This window comes from Wasmannia auropunctata, unplaced genomic scaffold (genome assembly GCF_000956235.1).
Source record: "Wasmannia auropunctata unplaced genomic scaffold, wasmannia.A_1.0 LD336026.1, whole genome shotgun sequence".
Taxonomy (NCBI): Eukaryota; Metazoa; Arthropoda; class Insecta; order Hymenoptera; family Formicidae; genus Wasmannia; species Wasmannia auropunctata.
The window spans coordinates 2,706,833-2,726,003 of record NW_012026864.1 but is presented as its reverse complement, the minus strand read 5'-3'; the positions used below and the strand labels follow the sequence as shown (position 1 = coordinate 2,726,003).

General features: G+C 44.6%; 1 protein-coding gene across 10 annotated transcripts; it reads left to right on the top strand.

The window, feature by feature from the left end:
- The first annotated feature begins 57 nt into the window (after positions 1-57).
- On the top strand, positions 58-19,062 carry LOC105452861 (tubulin-specific chaperone cofactor E-like protein). Of its 10 annotated transcripts, none has more exons than XR_974786.1 (8): positions 58-290; positions 12,210-12,820; positions 12,955-13,354; positions 14,808-14,977; positions 15,267-15,375; positions 15,661-15,765; positions 16,090-16,339; positions 17,014-19,062. XR_974786.1 is itself a non-coding variant. In XM_011694375.1 (8 exons), exons 2-7 carry the CDS (start codon positions 12,222-12,224, stop codon positions 16,240-16,242), a joined length of 1,536 nt encoding a protein of 511 aa, XP_011692677.1. In that variant the 5' UTR covers positions 58-290; positions 12,210-12,221; the 3' UTR covers positions 16,243-16,255; positions 17,014-19,062. The 10 variants fall into 10 exon arrangements, 4 of the variants coding, with proteins under 4 accessions (XP_011692677.1, XP_011692674.1, XP_011692675.1 ...); XR_974789.1 differs by having other exon boundaries at positions 16,090-17,310; positions 17,522-19,062; XR_974788.1 differs by having other exon boundaries at positions 16,090-17,698; positions 17,787-19,062.
- The last annotated feature ends 109 nt before the right edge of the window (positions 19,063-19,171 follow it).

Sequence of the window (19,171 nt, the reverse complement as noted above, 5' to 3'; positions counted from 1 at the left end):
CGATAATCGTGCGTGTAGCGATTAAGGATTAAAACACCGGAAATATTTAATAGGAGATCTCCATGCCAACGCTAATCGTCCCGCTTTCCCCTCGATCGGCGATCACACACATGTATGAACATTGCCACGGGAACGCAACGTCTAAATTTTTTGTATGAAGTGCAACCTTTTTTTTACCCTCTCGGTCTTTTACCACACGTTTTAAATTGTACAGTGAGCAAACACAGCCGTCGCGTCACCGCGTCCGACGATGCAATCGCGCGCAACGTGCTTCTAATCTTCGCACTTCCGTAAGTACAAGATAAAAGCCTGCTCGCACAGACATCTGCGGCATAATGTATTTTGTAACCTGACTCCCGTGCGGTTATTTTTCTCCTTCAATTTAGCATGCCTTTTTCTTCTTTTCTCTCCCTCTGCGCACCCTAGATTTGAAATTTGCACGTCACGCAGCGTTCCTTCTTCACCCATTTCATTTATTTGAAAAATATAAATTATTGTACGTACGTGTATATGCGTTGCGCGCATATATATTCAAGGTCTGTTCTGACGTTAGCAAATTAAGATTTCGCTGGATTTCGGTGGCCATGTTTCTATTATCGCGCGCATCAACGAGCGCTTAATTGTAATTAAATTACTTCATTTATATCCAAAATATAAGTGTAAATACGTAGATTCTTTAAAGTACCAATATAAAAGAAGATTGACGAAATAAGACTTTTAAAATTTTTATAATTGCAAAACTATAAATATATTTTCTACAGAACATAATTATTTCGAAATCTCTTGTCAGCGATAAATAAATTCCTCGGTTTCCTTAATTTTCACATTCGTTATGCGGCCGAAAGAACATATCCGGTAATTCCTTGACGAAAAAAATATGCGTGTCCTTCATAAAAATGCATCCGTCATTACAAGATCTATAAAAAATCCAAAATTCATCGAGAGCGCGAGAAAACCTGAGGATTTCGTTGCCGCAGTTTATAAAGGCGATTGTTTGCGAGGTGAGCGCGGATCGTCGGCGGAAGTGCCGCGGCCGTTCTCCAGTGGCGGGACCACGTGACCGCGGTCGTGCGGACATCGCGCACGCGCGATGCGGTCAATAATGTGCGGGTACGAGTGAATGCCGTGGTCCCGCCGCCTCCGCCGCCGCCGCCGCTGCCACCGCCGCTGCCACCGCCACCATCGCTGCCGCCTCCACCTCCACCGTCGGGCCGCTCAGCTGTTTCTGTTTACTAAACAAAGGAGCCAGTTCAACGCTGGATAGCGAACGGCGCGTTCGCGCGCGACGCCACTCGTTCCCCGCTCGAGAAAACGACGACGACGGCGACGACGCACGTCGGAGTCCGCGCGACGCCGTGAAGTCGCAGCGACGCGACGCGACGCGACGCGACCCGCGAAACGATATCTCGGCTCTCGCCTAGCCTGGCTCGGCTCCGCAGGCCGCATGCGAAGGAGATAACCCGGAGTGTGTGCGACTTACTCCGGAGGGGGAAGCGCACCGCGGCATCGACCACGGCGAACGCGGAGCGGCGGCCCGAGGTCCGAAGGGCGGCGCGTAAACAGTGAGTAAAAATAAATAAGCGTGCGCTGGTGCGTCCAGGGCCAAGCGGACGCCCGTCGTTCCCCCGCATTTCGCCTCGTCCGCCCGCCTGCCTGATGGTCCTTGACACGATTCCCCGACACGCGCGACACGGATTTGACAACCCTTTCGGGATATCGTAATATGGTACGTGCATCTGCGTCGACGGGCCCTCTGGAGCTTCCGCGCGCGCTCTCTCGCGCCTTGCGCCATACGGAAGTGGTGCGCTCGACCGCGCCGCGCGCGACTCGTTACGCTCGTGCTCGACACGCAACGCGACCGATGTCGCGTCATACGTCACGTCGCATTTAGACAAACAACGCGGGGCACAATAGGCGCGGGTTTTCCCTCCCTCCCCCCCTCTTTTTCGCAAGCCCCATTAAAAACCTCGGGCGATATGGATTCGACCGCCGGTACGCCGTCCGACGCATGTGTAATAGATATAAGACAGTAGCAAGTAGTAGGACTTTCCGCGTGCAGGGACTACGGCGATGGGAGACTCGTTCCTTGCACTTCCACTCGCGCGTCATCCGAACGTACGGTGGCGAGACGTAGATCGCATGTAGCCGCGATTTTTTTATAGGAAGAGAGCCATCGGCTCTTGCTGATTGCACATCCGCCGAGCGGTATCGACAATTAGATCTAATTGCAAGATGCCCGTCGGCAAGCGACGTAGAACTCGCGTTGTTCTACAGGGTGATTCAGTTAATATCAGCATCTCGCGTGCCTTTCTTTCGTGACTGACAGTGGAACAATGACAGTAGAACACACTGACAATAGAACAATGACAATTTTACGCGAAACCTATTGTACAATTATTATATATCCCGCAGGAGCTAGCCATCGGTTTTTTTTTCTTTTTTTTTGGTGCAAATATAGATGGTTGCAAAAACACAATTTAGAAATAACATGGGTATCCGTCGTAATTTGATGGTTTCTCCACGATTTCAGTCGCGCAAAGTATTTGTAATCATTTTTTTTTTTTAGGATAGTCAAGTCATATTAAAAAAAAATAAATAACAGTCCGCTTTCCTTGTGGCGAATTTTTAAATTTTTGTTACAATTATATAAAGCGTGACATTGCCGGACCATTTCCTGACCACGAAAAGTGAACATTGGCTTTTTGTTCAATACTATTACAGTTGTGCTCGTTCGCGGTCATCCCCTCGGGGCGATGCATTAAAGATATTAAAGAGCGATATACACCGGATATATAAATAAGAGAGAAGGAAGAGCACAGAGAAACACGCGAACGCACTGTCGTGCACGGTCGATTTACGTTTCTTATATCTACGTTTTATATCCCAGTTCTCCTGTTTTGCAATGGGCTTGGCTACCGTCGGATTGTAAATCGATTGCACTATTTCCGTTCGTTGCAACGGAGAAACTAGGTACCTTTCCGTTACTTTCGTTCGTTAAAATCGAACACCATTCTCTTTTCTCTTTCTCTTTCTCTCTTTCTCTTTTGTCCAGGAGGCTAAGCTCGCATGTAAAATGTCGCGACAATTATCGTAAATCTCGCGTTACGCGATCGTCGGCGCGTTTTTGTTATAAAATGACGAAAATTATATGTATTTCCAAAGCGCGCAATAATTATTACTATAAGGCTCATTCGCTGTGTGGGCACAAAAAAATTCCGCGGAATATTGCATAATATTTAAACGAAGTAGAAAGTAGACGCCTACAACTGCATACAGCTGAAATATATACAATTTACATAATATAGCTCATAACTTTAATGGCCACATTAATAGTTTATAATTTGAGAAATGTTCCAAATAAATGACACCGCAGCGCTCTGTCGGTCTTCGCTCGGTGCCATTGTGTTTTAGCAGCTTACGCAACATTCGGCGAACCCGTTTATGTGGCAAAGACGTCTCTCTCTCGCTCTCTAAACGCTTGATCAATTGCGTAAACGGATTCCAACGTGTCAGTCCTAGTGTCGCCCGTGGACGTTTAAATTGTTTAACGAATTCAACACGATTTGCACTTCCACGGAAAGAGACAAAGAGCACAATACCGCTCCTATGCTGCCTCGATAACCGAGAGATTTACAAGGTCGAGATGGGAAAGGGATTCGTGCAGCGTAATTACAGATTTCGCGGTGCAACCCGCAGTTCCGATGCGACTTAAAGATTGACGAACACCATATATATTTTAATCGAGAGCGCCAATTAGCAATGGGTTTACCGCGATATCAACAATATCAAGATGGGCCACGGAGATAGGAATAAGGAAAAACAATTTCCCGTATTTTCTTCTTCCCTGTTTCAAGATGAGTATACATTTCGCCTCGAATTATACTCATTATTACAACGTATATTTATTTCTGATTGAAATTACAAAATCGAGAAGGAAAGTGAAAGTTTACAGAGTGTATAAAGATCTACAAATTTTTGGAGAGCGCAACTTTTTTTTACCGCGGAACTCGCTGACGTGCGATAACACGCAAATTATTCTGACATTTATGACGGTGCATCGTTTCGAAATCGCTGTATAGTCGCGCTTTAAAACGTGTTTGAAGATCTAATCAGTTTCACGTTTCATTGACAGCAATCCTTTCATTCGCGATGATTTAATGCCCTTGTGCAACGAAGTCTATCCTCGCGGCGCATTAAACAACTTTTTGCATTTAGTTTCAGTCAGTAAGATATTATGTAAACGAGAGAGAGAGAGAGAGAGAGAGAGAGAGAGAGAGAGAGAGAGAGATGAATGCTAAGAATAATAAGACCATCTGGGATGATAGTGGAAAATTTACTCGGTACATTCAATTACCATGATAAAAAAACAGCAAAACGTAGCTGCACGTAATATCATGTCATCAATCATTATTATATGTCTAATCAAAAAGATAAGGATGAAAATAAACAATTTCTTATATTTGTAAAGACAGTAAAAATATGAGAAAATAAGCCTAAGGAAGTTATTTAAAAAGTTATTAAAATAAGGCTGATGAAAATAATTGGAGTATGAATAGAGCTCAACAAGGTTTCTTATAATTTTTTCAACGTGTGTGACTCTACAATCTTCATCTTTATGAGAAACATATTTTTTAATAGGACTCCACTTTCTTCACTTCTGTCTGCGTATCTGCGCAGTGCGACTCAACTATGAAATTAAAAATAAATAAATTGTATGAATAATTGTATGAATTATCCCTTTATCGAGATAGGAATTAAGTTTGGAAGGTCGAAATCGATGCCCATGAAAAAAATAAATGATAATTAAAGATTAATTAAAAAATGATATTAAAGATTAATGAACACTGTATATTTTAATCGAGAGAAACAATCCTGCGTTGAGTTTAATGCGACAATCACATCGAGTCACGGAGATAAGAATGATACGATCAAATGGAGAATGTTTGTATCCTCAGTATAGCGTCGGATTTACTTCACCTGTAAACGAGCCAGATGTTCGAACAAATCTACGCGGATTGGGTACAACCAGAACGAGTACTCTCGTTAGCACGCGCCGAAGAAATCCTGCGCGCTGATAGTGATTTTCCGCTTACGATAGCGTGACTCCGTAAGATTTTCTGCCGGATGAATATTCGAAACTTCCTGCTGCTCCTCGCGGTAAAGAAAGTGGATTCCGCCTTAGGCAGAAAGCACTTTGTTTCTAACGCCCGGTACACCGCGGGTGCAATTGAAATTGAAATCTGACAGGCAACGTATAGATAAGCGGATAAAGAAAACAAGAGCGATAAGAGTTACACTGAGTCATCGGAGTCGGATTATCGGAAAAATTAATACGCAATCACGGAGACCAAGAGAGCAATATTTGTTGCTGAATGTTTCGCTGACACGAATAAAGCGCGATCACCTGCGTGTGTTTCGTGCCGAAGCTTAAAAATATACCCTATTATCTCGACGATGAGATAACGACGACGAGATGACAGAGACAACCGGGGATCCTCGATTCGCATTCGCGTTTGATAAAAATGTCGTTTGCAACGCACATTTTGCGATTGTGACGTATACATGTTTGGTCATCAATGATCCGATCTGTAACGTAGCAGTGTAGGCTGCCGTTAAAAACTCGCAGCTCCAGGCCGAGCTCGAAAAGGGAGAAGTCCGCCGCGATGTATAGCGTTCCAGTGAACGGTCTATCCGGTATACACCAGGTGTTCCAGAACTACTGCGCAGCGCGCTTTAGTGGAGCACGATTGTTCTGTAAACGCCGGACCGTAAACGCGCTTTGATCTCGTATGTGCTTTAAAAAAACTAACGGGCTCTGGAATCGAGAATTAGGACTCGACTTTCCCACGAAAAGATGTGGAATTTGCGTCTGCCGTGGAATCTCGCGATTCCAAGAAATCTGCCTTCTCTCGACGATCCTTTCTATGACACTCTGTATGCATCTCTTCTCTCTCGTCGGCGCCGCTTTCTCATAACACATCTATTTAATTGCCGCGCGCCGATGCGAGGCGTTTTTCGGAATCGAGAAAGGGCACCAGGAGAAAGAGCACACATTGTCGAATCGTATATACAGGAGCTGCTCTGTCAGAGTTGATTCTATGGCAAGGCAAACGAGATCGAAGTCACTTATCGATTACTTACATGTACTCTCTGCATTATTGATAATGGCATCTATTGTGTGTCGCGGAATCCGCAAGAAAACATTTTTGAGAGGCTTTTTATGTCCACAAGTAAATTTATTATTTTCATGTGAACTGATGGGATTGGAGCTGTTTAAGAGGAGATGCATCAGAGAAGATGCCGTTATCTTCGCAGCTACGCAACATAAGAGCGGCTAATAAGAAACACAAAACTCATTCGTGTTCTCCACGAGTAAATTTGTTATTTTCATTTGAATTAATAGGGTCTGCATGTTCAAGAAGTATCGGAGAAGGCATACCGTTATCTTCGCATCTACGCAACGTAAGAGCGGATACGAATAACAAGAAACACAAAACTTATTCGCGTGTCACTTTTTTAAGCTACGCATTTAATATAATTTCAACAATTACGTGACGCATAAGAGATATCTGCGGCTACGATTCCGCTGATCGTATTGTGGCGAACGACGGCGACTTCAGACGTTCGCTCCGAGCCTATGCAACAAAGGTGCAGACAGAGGTGGGCCACACACAGGCACAGGAGAGAGAGAGAGATATATATATATAGGTATACTGGTACGTGCGTTCACAATGCGCTCTCGGGTCGCGCGCGAGCGGAGCGCGCGCGGCAACCTTGAGGAAGCGAGTAATATTCCGCGCGCGCGGCTCTCGGCTCGCATTTGCGCAGCAGAGGAGCACCACAGAGGCGGACTTTCGTCAATGTTTCCTCATCGGTTTTCAGACGCGAGGAGGAAAAGTGCCGTTCCGCTCCGACGCGTTTCGCGCTTTTAGTCAGCTCTCGTTTCGCGACCGGTGAAAGGACACGCCGCGCCGTCGCTATACGCCAAAGCTCCCTCGCTTACCTAATCCGTTGTTTCATTTCCGCGATGCAGCGTCCCCTCGGGAGACAAAAGAAGAAGACGAGAGGGGAGGGGAAGGAGAGGAAGCGACACAATGTTTATTACTCTCTGCGATGTTTAGCGATGGCAAACATTACATGCATCGTTCTCTCTCTCTCTCTCTCTCTCTCTCGCTTCGTTTTACAAACTTATCATTGTACGGATAGATGAGTCTCTCGCAAACAGCTAATAGGATTATTTTACATCGTTTGCATTTTACACAATGACATACGTTTTGTATTTTCTGCGTTGGATGCAACGCAGTTGAAATGCACAGCCAGACACTTAGGGAAGAACATCGCGTGACGGATTGGCTATAAAATATAGATGCGAAAATATATACATGCTCGCTGCCGGCCACAACCTCGGGTTCCGTTTTTAAATTTTAAAGGTTTATCGCGTCGTCAATCGCGCGCACTTGAATTTATCGCGTTTTTCGCGCCGACCGACCCTGAGATCTGTGGAGTGTGGAAGCGCGAAAGAGGTAAAAATCGAAGAATAAATCTATAGCTTAAACGTCCTACGCCACCAGGCTTTGCAATTTATTCGCTTTCGCTACTGTTGAAAATTAATTAACGGCGATCTTGTAAAACGGAATGACTCAAGATTCTCGGGACTCGTTTCAACTAACTAAATGCTTTTTCTCTCCTGGGCGCAAGGCCAGGAAACGCTTCTCTTTCTTTCTTTCTTTCTTTCTTTCTCTCTCTCTCTCTCTCTCTCTCTCTCTCTCTCTCTCTTTCTCGAGATTTACGCAGGGAAACGCGGAGAAGGTCAGCCGCGTCTTTTCCGGCGCTCACGCACCGTGCAAACGCAACTCGACTGACCCACTGCGCCGACGATTCTCGCTGACATTTCGTAACCGTCACCACCGCTCGTATATTTAGCGTTACGTTACGCGTGGCCGTCGCGCGGGAGAACGGGACAGCTGTAGTAGGTTCACTTGTTACCGTTCAAGCCTTGCGACTCAGCTGATTGCCAGCCTACCGCCGCTCGCAAACGCGCTGCATATACGCGCTATATAACTATAATGCGTGCCTATCAATGTGTTCTGTTTGCTATTATCTTGGCACAATTCTCGTTTCGCCTGGCTCGTTTGATTCTTCCGCCAGGTTAAAACTAACTTAAAAAAAAACATCTAGACGCGAAAATATGTATACATATATCCACGCATCGAAGCCTCTTGCATTCAATCTCGGCTCCATTTTTTAACTTTGAAGATATTTTGCAATACAGTCTTCTACAATATCTTATATACAATATATTGTATATAAGATAAATCACCGTGACACGTCATATTCGTATTTTTATGTATACATTGTGCAAGCGACGGTTTAACTTTAATTATTAACGTCTGATGATTCACGTATATTTAAAGTTCTTTTATAGTGTTCTTTTGTACTGTTCTTTTGTACTGTTTTATCGCTTTTATCTATCAGAGTTATAAAAATAATATAATGTTATATAACACTGATATTTTTTTTATCAACGTTTGACATACTGTCTTATACACTTCTATCTTGATGAATTTTGCGAATCTTAACTCATTTCAAGATGTATTGATTCCGCTCCAATTAAATTTGTCGATTACTCCGCTTTCGGCGGTCATGTTAAAATGTCCCTATCTTATGAATCGAAACGCATCTGCAAGCGGCGTGAAATTACACAAACGTAGAGAGTGAATCTTGGCTCGGTACAATCGTATTCCACTTACGGCTTCCGTAAATCGTAAAAGTCTGTGTTTAGATCCACGCACGCGGCGGTTTCACTCTTGCTTTTCTATTTTATTAGCCGGTCGCGGATATGTATGTACATGTCCGATTTGTAAGTAGCGTGATTTCACGGGCGAATCTAAAGCGCCCCGCGTTAAGCAACGCGCTCAGGAAATACGCAATCGTTATCGCGTATAAATTATTTTTTTCGCACGTGGAAGTTACGGCAAAAATCACGATTCTACCCTCCTCCTCGTTCAAAGCGCTATCGTAAAGCTCCATCGTGATTCGTTTTCACGCGAGATTTCGCGATACTCGCCTTATTCTCTCGGCGCGATAAATTGATTCCTATTGCGTGTATATTTATTTTTTATTTTTTTCATTGCGTGCGCGAAGACCGTCCGCGAAACAACAATGCGTCAGTGTGCCCGTCCGCGTTTCTCGCGGGCGCGGGCTCGCCTTACGACACAGAACAAGGCAATCCTCAGAGACGTGTCCACTGACCGTTGCGGACTTTCGCGACTCCCGGTATCCCGTTGATAGAGCAACGCGCCTCCGTCACGACTCCAATGCGCCCGTAACGCGGTGCAATGCACGGAGGGGAGGGGGGGATAGGTCTCTTGCTATAGAGACCCTCTCTCTCTCTCTTTCTCTGTCTTTCTTATGCGCGCGCGAAGCCGCGGAGCGGAGAAAGTTAATTTCGCATGGCCGTTGAACCGATATCGCTGCTATTACGCTTAGGGGAAGCGGAGAGTAACCGCGCGTTAGACGCGGTTAGACCAATTTGCTGCTTCTAGGCCAGTCACGTCTTATTCGATTCGAGCCGGCCGTCCGAGTCGACGTCGATCAACAAGACGCCGCGCCGCCACTGCCGCCGCGCCGCTGCCGTTCGCGCATTCGACTTCACGAGGAATCGCCCGCGGATCGAAACTAGCGCATCCCGAATTAACTCCTCGCGATCCGCGAGCGGTACGCCCCTCTCGGTTTTGTACCGCTCTGCAGCTTCTCCGTGTCGCGTTTGGACCGCCGCGCGCGTTAAAGAAGCGTGGTCCGAATTTCCGGCGAGATGGTGGAACGAGCACTTTCGCGAATGACGTTTCATTCGTAATATCTGTACTGTTTCGAGGAAGTCCCTCTTCCATTGCTTCTTTTTTTCTTTTTTTTTTCCTTTTTTTGTTAAATTTATTTTCGTATATAGAAACGCTTTCTTTTCTTTGGACTAATTGTAAGTATACTATAGCGCGAGTTCCTGCGGCTTTCGATAAGACCTTCCGGAGAAATAGTTAGAAATCAAGGAGAGTAACTTGTTCGTGTTACATCGTCCATTTACAACGATGAATATTTATGTAGGTCGTAGAATTTGCATTAATTAATTATACGCGAGAATTACTTTCCACGGCGGCTTGCCGCGGCTATATGGAAACAACGTGAATTAGGAGAACGCTTCGAAATTGCATCGCGATGTATCGTAATGTCTTCCTTATGTAAACGCAATCGCAATTTGGCGTGCGTCCAGCAATAAAAAAAAGAAAAAAGAAATGGATCCTTACGTGTTACACGGCTCTCTCGCCGAACTAACGTAACGGTCTTCCGTTTCGCGAGCTCGTAATCTCACGAGTCGTTGATCTGTTACGCGCGCTCGCGAATTAGCGGTCTGAATGGTCTGATCGGTTCCAGAGGATTTTACGCGACCAGGAGATGTCACGTGAAGCGTAAAACGCTGCGATATATAATAGGAAGCGTCTCGTTCCTGTCGGCTCGACGAGACTCGTTGGAATATCCCCGAATCGTGTCAGACACACTCGCTCGTTATACTTTCGCGAGTAGAAATGCAAAAGTCACTCTCCTCGATCCCTCCCCCGGTTCCCCTCCTGCCCCTCGATAATAACGGGAATGTGCCTTTTGATCGCGCACATTAGAGCCGCAGGTATTCGCGGGCGTTGCGACACGTGGTTGAATGGCGGTCGCCGCGTCCCCGTGCATACTGAGGACCGCATCGAATGACCGAGTCGCCGTATATAGCGCGCGTAGAAAGACGTTTATCGCCCCGATTGTGAAGACGCACAGTCCGACTATGCATTAATAGCCGTAATAGAATCGGAAAGTCCCCGTCGTCCGAGCTGCGTCCGCGACACATGGTATCATCGTGCGGGCGTTCTCGAGAAATCGCGCGATACGTGGAAAGTCGTCGGAGAGCTTTTCCATGACGCGATATTAATTATTAAGCGCTCCAGATGGGGACCGCGACCATTCAAAGTGGAGACACCGAGGAGAGTTCTACGATATATTCACGGGAACGTGAATCGTTTAATGACGATGACACGCGGGATTTAGTTTCAGAATTGTTACACGCTGGAGTACCTCTCCGGGAAGAAAGCCCGGTATACTCTAGTTCATTCGTTCCTTATACGGTACGTCTCGATTTCTATAAAAGGGTCCAAAGACAGATTTAGGATCCTGAAGAGGAGTTCTAACTGTCTGTTCGGTCAGATTATTTTATCCGAGTCAGACTCAAGTTCCAGAGGGTAACGAAATATCTCTGTTTCTCTTCGTGCAGCTGCATCAATAATCGTTAACTTTTCGTCGCGGGTGATTTTTTGCTCAGTATAGGTTTGCCCAGGTAGGACAGGGACTTTGTCCCAAGTTGTCTCTGGATATACTGGCACGCGCGTGGGCGAGCCGAGACGCGATCGCGAAGAATCGGTTTGTCGACTGTACGTGCTAGAGAAACCGGTACCGGTTCTCGGCCGCTGCGCAAAAAGACAATGGCGTGACCTTAGCGGATATGGCGAGACCAGATTCTACATGTCTCGAGGATGACCGGCTCGCACGGAGGTTTTTCCTTCTCCCTTTTCCTTCCTTTTCTATTCCCACCGTTGGCGGCGCAGCTTTGGTGTTATTTGGCACGGCAGCGTGCACATTTACTTGCATTTGTATTTCCACGGCCACCCTAAGAAACAGGATTTATAGTTTCAGACAATTCGAGATCTCCGTGTAATCTCATCTTTCTTCTTTCAAATAGCCGCCTCGGACTTCCTTAAAAGTTATTCGAAAATAATGTGATTTATTGGATACAAAAAAATATATTTATACCGCAATATACATTAATACAATCGAGATTATAATAATTATATTTCAATAATTGTTTCATTGAAGGAGTATAAAAATTGAATAAAGATAAAGAATGGATAAGAAATTAATTAGGCAAGATTGCTACCGCGGTTTTCATAAAAAACTACTCATCGTCAGTAGCAATAGATTATTCGATTAATCGTTAAAACAATAATTACTTGGACGCCAAAAGTTCGAAAGTCAAAGCAAGTACAGATTGAAAAAAACAATGAAGATATATTCATATAATAGAGAAGTCAAATTCTGAAGTTTGCGGTTCGCGTTTTAATAACATCTTGTATATTATACGAAGGCAAAATAATCTACTTAAGCTTCTCGTGACATTCCAGAATGCTGTAAAAATGCCGTCGTTGTTGGAAGCGCTGGAGCTGAAGTACGGCAGCTCAACGACGGACTGCTCGTTGACGGACGATGAGGCGGAGTCCGGGTCGCCAAAAGCCGCCCTGTCGGTGAGCATCTTCATCCCCAAGAAGTCTCCGCGGCACACGGTGCCGGCGCTACTGGTGCTCCAGGACTGCGACATCGAGTCGGCGGGCAACGACGCCGAGAAGCTGCGCAGCAAGTGCAAGAACGTCGAGGAGCTCGACCTGGCGCAGAACAAGCTGTCGCAATGGACGGAGGTGTTCGGCATCCTGCAGCACATGCCCAAGATCAAGTTCGTGAATTTGAGCTTCAACAGCCTCGCGGAGGTGCTGGAGATCAAGCACGGCAACTACGATCTTCTGAGGAACCTCGTGCTCAACGGCACCAGGGTGTCCTGGTCGACGGTGCAGGGGCTGGTGCGGCTCCTGCGCAATCTGGAGGAGCTCCACTTGTCCTTGAACGAGTACAAAACGGTGGATTTGGATTATCAAAAGCCGGAGAACGTGAACCCGGCGGTGAAGAAGTTACACTTCACCGGCAATCCGGTGGAAGTTTGGAACGAGATCTCGAAGATAGGGTAAGTCTCACAATGATATTATTTTAATTCTGATTGCAAAATCGATCAGTTTTCTTTAGTGATACAAAAGAAAATTTGTTGTATAAGTCGTTGCTCCGAAAGATTTGACACTGTACGTCGTGTCGCTCCTTCAGGTATCTATTTCCGAACCTGAAGAGCCTCGTTCTCGCCGAGTGTCCGATCAGGTCGCTCGGCTTGGAGGAAAATCAGAATTTGCCGAGCGAGGAGGGCCGTCGAGCGAAGGAAGAAGGCCACGGGCAGGATAGCGAGAACATGAATCACTTAGACACGGATGAACACACTCCGTCGACGGACGAGAAGGGAAATAGGATATTTGAGAACAAGGTCAACTACGATAGATCCGAGTCGAAGTCGGAATCGAATGGTACGATCCAGTCGCCCCACGATCCCTTCAGGATGCTGAGGTTCTTGAATCTGAACGGTACTCTGCTGTCGACCTGGGACGAGGTCGAAAGGCTCGCCAGGTTCCCCATGCTGAAGTCGCTCAGGATTCAAGGCTGCCCGCTTTTCGAGGTGAGTGATCCGATCTTTGATCTCCCCGACGCGACGATCGAAAATTGAAAAGTCTCGCATTATGTACATACGTTAGGAAACATCTTGATTTACACATCTTGATTCTTTCGCGTGTAACTCGATTGACGAAGGATAACGAGAGCAATTTTGTATTTAACATAAACAATACACTTCTTATTTTTTCTAAACGTATAATGTTAATAAAATTATTATTTAGATATTATACTTACATTTTAAATAAAAAATGTTACAATCAAAACGGATACTTAAATTTTTGTGTCGCTTATGTTTTTTTTTAAATACGAAGTAAAAGAGAAATTTTGGAGAAATAAAGATCAACTGAAGGTAGTTATAATACGGTAATAGATATTAGTACTAGCTGCACGTGGGAACAATATTCATTATTGCAATGCAAAATAAATTTATTCTGTGAAAGATCAAGAACACACGAAATACGATACGACCGAACTGTTCTGAAATCAATGACTATTTCCATTCTCAAAGTGCATTAAAGTATAAACTCTGAGTAAACTTGACGATAGACGAATTAAAGACACGTGTGTAATTCCCTCACGCCAAAACTGCCACAGCCATTAGCGGCTACGTGAGAAATAGCGTGTCCTAGTAAAAGATCTTTCTGCGTGGACATATGCAGCAATTGAATCCTCTTGGCACGTGCTCAAACAGACTGATAGATTAATGCAACGTGGGTTCTAAAAACAAGTTCTCGGAATCAATACACTCTGTGCAAACATCCCCTATATTCCACTTCCAAACATGGTTGTGTTTCCAGGAGAATTTCATATTAATAGACGAATGCGAAATGAAGAACTCATTGTTTGTGTTTAATAGGAACTTTGTTATTGTTGTGCGAGGAACGGAATTAGATACCAACACGTCACCGTGGTAATTAAACGTGCGTAACATGGTAGCCTTCGATTCAATGAGAGACCAGTTTTGTCGTGGAATGTATTTCCTCTTCTTTAAATTACTGACGTTTATAATTGCAAACTCGCTTTTTAATTAAAAAACATTTTTTGTTCATATCTTGATAACATTGTCCAAATCTGTATCATTATTCGAAAGAGATTTTTTGTTTTAAGAAAACGGAAATTATCTTGCTGTTACTATATAAGAGATCCGTCCATTTTGAAACGCACAACAGGCTAAAGATATTGAGTATTTTTAAAAATATAAATATCTTCGTTTTAATTGAATTTTTATATTCGTTTCTTTGGGACAAATTAATCTAATTATTTAGCCCGAACTTGATCAATCTTCATCATATTACGCAGTAATCCATACCGTCTATACCAGCCAGGAAACAAGCTGAACGTTATTTGTCATTTTGACGTCAAAATGATTGATGATAAATAACGCGAGCTCGTTTTCGGGTGGGTGGATATCGCGAGTTTTCGTCCACCGCTCTTAATATTCGTTTAACATTTCCCAGAGCCCACGAGAGTACACAGAACACGAGAGGCGGCAGCTACTAATAGCCCGACTGCCGAACGTCGAGACTTTGAACGGCGGCGGCGTGATATCGTCTCAGGAGCGCGAGGACGCCGAGAGGGCCTTCATACGTTATTACATGGACAAACCGGAAGCTGATCGGCCCGAAAGGTAAGTCTCGACGCTCGCCAAGCGTCTTTTGATTTCAATCTCTCTCTCTCTCTCTCTCCTTTTTTTTTGTTTAATAATTGAAGCTCGCGGAATTTCGATTACTTCTTCAAAGGCGCCGTAAATTACTTTAGCGCGCCTTTAACGTAAGTTCCAATTTTCTTGCGAACAAGCGCCTCGTTCGGGCGGTTCCGACTTCGCCAGAGTCTATTGGACTATTCTCGTTTCATGGCCACGCTCGTTCCCTTACCGCTCGGTGGAGCCCAACTTGACCCTCTTCTGTGATTTTCAGGTATTCCGAGCTCGTGGCTATTCACGGAAAGTTGGACCCCTTGGTGAACGTAGATTTGACACCGGAGAAAAGGGTCAAGGTCACGTTCACTTATGGAGATCTCGTCGAGGTAATTTAATTTCAGATCGAGTTTCGTCACCTTAGACAGACGTAATCACGCGTAACGACGAACTTTCACTAAGTAAGCTTCTGTAACAACTTAATTATTTTTCGTGTTACCACAATTTTTCTCGAACTCGTGACTCAAAAAATAATTAAGTCTTTACAAAAGATTAAGTATATTTATTCTGCAAGTATTCGCGATACGTGCAAAAGAATTTCCGTGCCATGAGCTATATTTTCTATTCATATTCGATGGGAATTCGACGGTCACGAAAACAATTCATGCTTTCAGGTACGATCGGTAGATGTATATAGAACGGTTTTCGAATTAAAAACCAAGTTGGAAAGTATGGTGAAAATTCCTGCCAATAGAATGAGGCTTTTCTACGTTGATCAGGTGAGTTTCCCCGTTCTGTATTAACTAAACGACTTTAATACTGTTCGCAGAATGTTTGGCATCTCGATCGATCCTTTAAGAAACCCGAAGTCGCGATATAAATCGCACTAGCCTCCCAAACAATCCTCATCCTGCCCTGCACGTAAAGTTTGCAATTCCTCAAAGTGTATTGTCGCAGTACAAGGTACGAACGCGAATTCTTGTGAAAATAATTAACGTACATGAAATTTTGTGCAAATTATTAAGACGTTACTCTATCACACAACAAAAGTAAATACTGCAGCGACGCTAAAAAAAAAACGTGAAACGAATTGATAATTTCAGGAGATGAAGGCGCAGTATGGACCGGAGGAAATGCTGTATCCGAACAAGCAGCTGTATCGATACAACATTAGGAACGGCGACGAGATCATCATCGACAGCAAACTGAATCGATTCGCGTCAACGTCTTCGGCCACATCTTCCATTCGTTCCTGAAGAAGAACGATGAGTGAGTCGCGTGGTATTGAAGAAATCCGATAACTCCTCGGATTTTTTGATCTCCACTTGTAGCCTCACGACGCGACGCTCGTCGGTACGAATCGTAACGACACTGTTACAGATCAAAGAGAGAGAGAGAGAGAGAGGCACGCGTGTACGTACGGTTTTCACGAGACCGCGTTTGTTAATAATCGCGGGTCCGAAAACCGAGAACTGTTGACACAGTCCGGAGGCGGACGAATGTTCGAGGGCGAAATGTTTCCCTACGTGGAAGTATATGAGCTAAATGTATAGAATTAGGGACTTGCGGATGTTCGATGTTACCTTAAACCGCAAATATTTGAGAAACAATAGTGTGGACAGACGATATATACGAGAAAAATTCGTGAATTGGCGAAAACTCTATCGAGAGGCGAAATTATCTAAGAGCGTCAAGTGTTTCTTTAAACAATGTGTCTAAACTTCTAAACACTTTTTTCTAAAAATCGAATTACCACCGTCAATGCAAATGATCATTCGACGCGATTGTTAGATTAATTATTTCTTCGCATAACAAACTCATCCGAGAGACCTCGACGTATAAACTTAAAACCGCTACTAACGAGCCTGGTGCATAGAGAATAATTATTGTGTCCAGTGTACACGCGTACACGCGCTTAGATGGGTAGTTAGCCGTCTTTTTCTTTAAGTAGTAAGTCTCGTCTGTCTTAGGAGACGAAGAGCGTGTGTGGGAAAGCAGAATTGTACATAGCGAATTTCAATTTCCAGCCAAATTCGATGTAGCTGCGACGCGAGTAAAGGGGGAAAACCCTAATCCCGAGAAAGCTCGACGCGAAAGAAAGTGATAGGAACTCGTAGAAGAGGATAATTCGACTCATCTTAGGACGGACATGCCAACGACGACTTGTTGACGAGACCGCGCCGTCGAGGCTGCTGCTGACGAAGAGAACGAAAATATTTTTGTAGAGATCGCGGGCAGCTATCCTTAAAGAAAGTATAAGATTCGCTCGTACCACGAGGACGAACGCGTTTTGTTGCCCCTCGCTTGTGCACCGATGATGAAAAGTGTGTAATCGCAGTCGCAGCCACGTATCCGCTCGCGCTCGCGCGGCTACTCTTTCGCGAAACGCGCTCGTTAAGAGAGACAAGGGGGAGACCTTGCGCGAAATTTCCGAGTGTTTAAGAGAAGTGGAATGTATTTGTATCGCTGGTTCGCGAAAGCGTCGTCGTCCACTTACGGTGTCATCTTGACAAATGATCTCTGTACTTTCCGAAGGTGATACATATATACTTACAAGCGAACTATCTCTTCTGTAAATTTTGCGCGAGATTAAAACCTGCACCCGCGGTGAGTCACTCGTAAGTTGCGACGAGTAAACGAGTCCCGAGAGGAAACGCGAGAGAAAATTGGTGAAATCGTACAAGAGTTACGTTGCTATCATCTATATTTTCGGTATGTACTTAACGCTAAAAGTACAATATCTTCACTTATGCAAGACAAGTTCCATATTTTCGAGCGATATTACTTCTGTTAATTCTAGGGTGTATTGAGGCGTACAGCGCGGCGTAAAATTGCACATTATCGCAATCGTCACGAAGTGGACGGACGGAGAGAGAACGCAACACGTTAGACGACGGCGATAGAGCGTGGAATACAAATCTCAAAATGTGATAACAGGGGCAGCATCGATTGCGATTTACGATACACGCGGTGTAACTTGCGGATTCGCAGTCACTCTCGAATCTCGAAAGTGTACATATACCTTTTCTTTTCCCTTCCCCGAAGCATGTCTCACTTGCATTTACATAGCTTACCCCAATTTTAGAGCATCGAAACGAGCTCGCGAGATGAAGCCAGGTAGAATGTTGCGTTGCGTCGCTTTGTCCTTTGAAACTGCCGGCCGTGCGGGAAATTTTCGGCCGAGCGTCGAAGAGAGGAAGCGCGGACGGTGTGTAACAAGTTTCGATTTCTTTGCTCGCAAGCAAACCGAAGCTTGCGGAGTCACTTAGTGCCTGCCTTTTACGTACTAGCGTATAACTCATGATACTTCTAACACTGCCCTGTGAATACGTGAAAAACGTAATTCGGGAAAGACAAGGCTCTCGGTAATGTATAGTATCGAGAAACGTAGACCGAATTTGGAGCAAAGCACAAAAATCCAGTTGATCAGGATCCATAATAAAATTTTATTTATTATACAGCGTTATATTTCTAGTTATATTAATTAATTATTATTAAAAAAGCAGGTTTCTTGCCGAGCATTTTTGGTGACAGAGGCTATATGTACAAATTCGGAGGTTTTTTTTTAATAATTGCCTCTTACAGCACAAAATGTCAATATTCCATCAATATTACAGCAACGTTGCAACGTTCCAGCAATATTGCCTGTAGCAGCTTTGCAACGTTACTATATTGTTAGAGTGTTCTGTGCTATGTATGGGGCAACGTTGAGAATCAGTTGGTTATTATTGCGGAATAATATTGCTACTGAAGAAATTCGGTCGGACGTTTCCCGGAAATCGGAGGAGCACCGCGATAGTCAGGAAAATGCTGGCTGTGGGACTCCAACTGCCAACCGCCGTGCGTCCTACCTTCGCAGCACGGAGAGTGCGAGTCGTTTGGTTGAACAACGGAAAATGAAAATCAATCACAAAGGAGGACAAGGACGGTACTGGCAGTGGGCAGTCCCACGACGCATGTGTCTAGTCTCGGAAAAGGAGAACTCTGCATTACTTTCATTTTATAAAATACGATCCTTTTTTTTGTGCTGGCGCAAATGTACGTACTAACGAAATAAATCATTTATATGACACAAAGCGATTCCTCAATTTCGGATCCTTAATTTTCGCATGACACTTTCGGTGGATCGTTATTAAAATGTTTTCGCGAAGGACTGCAGCGATTCGATCGCAGCGATATCTTACA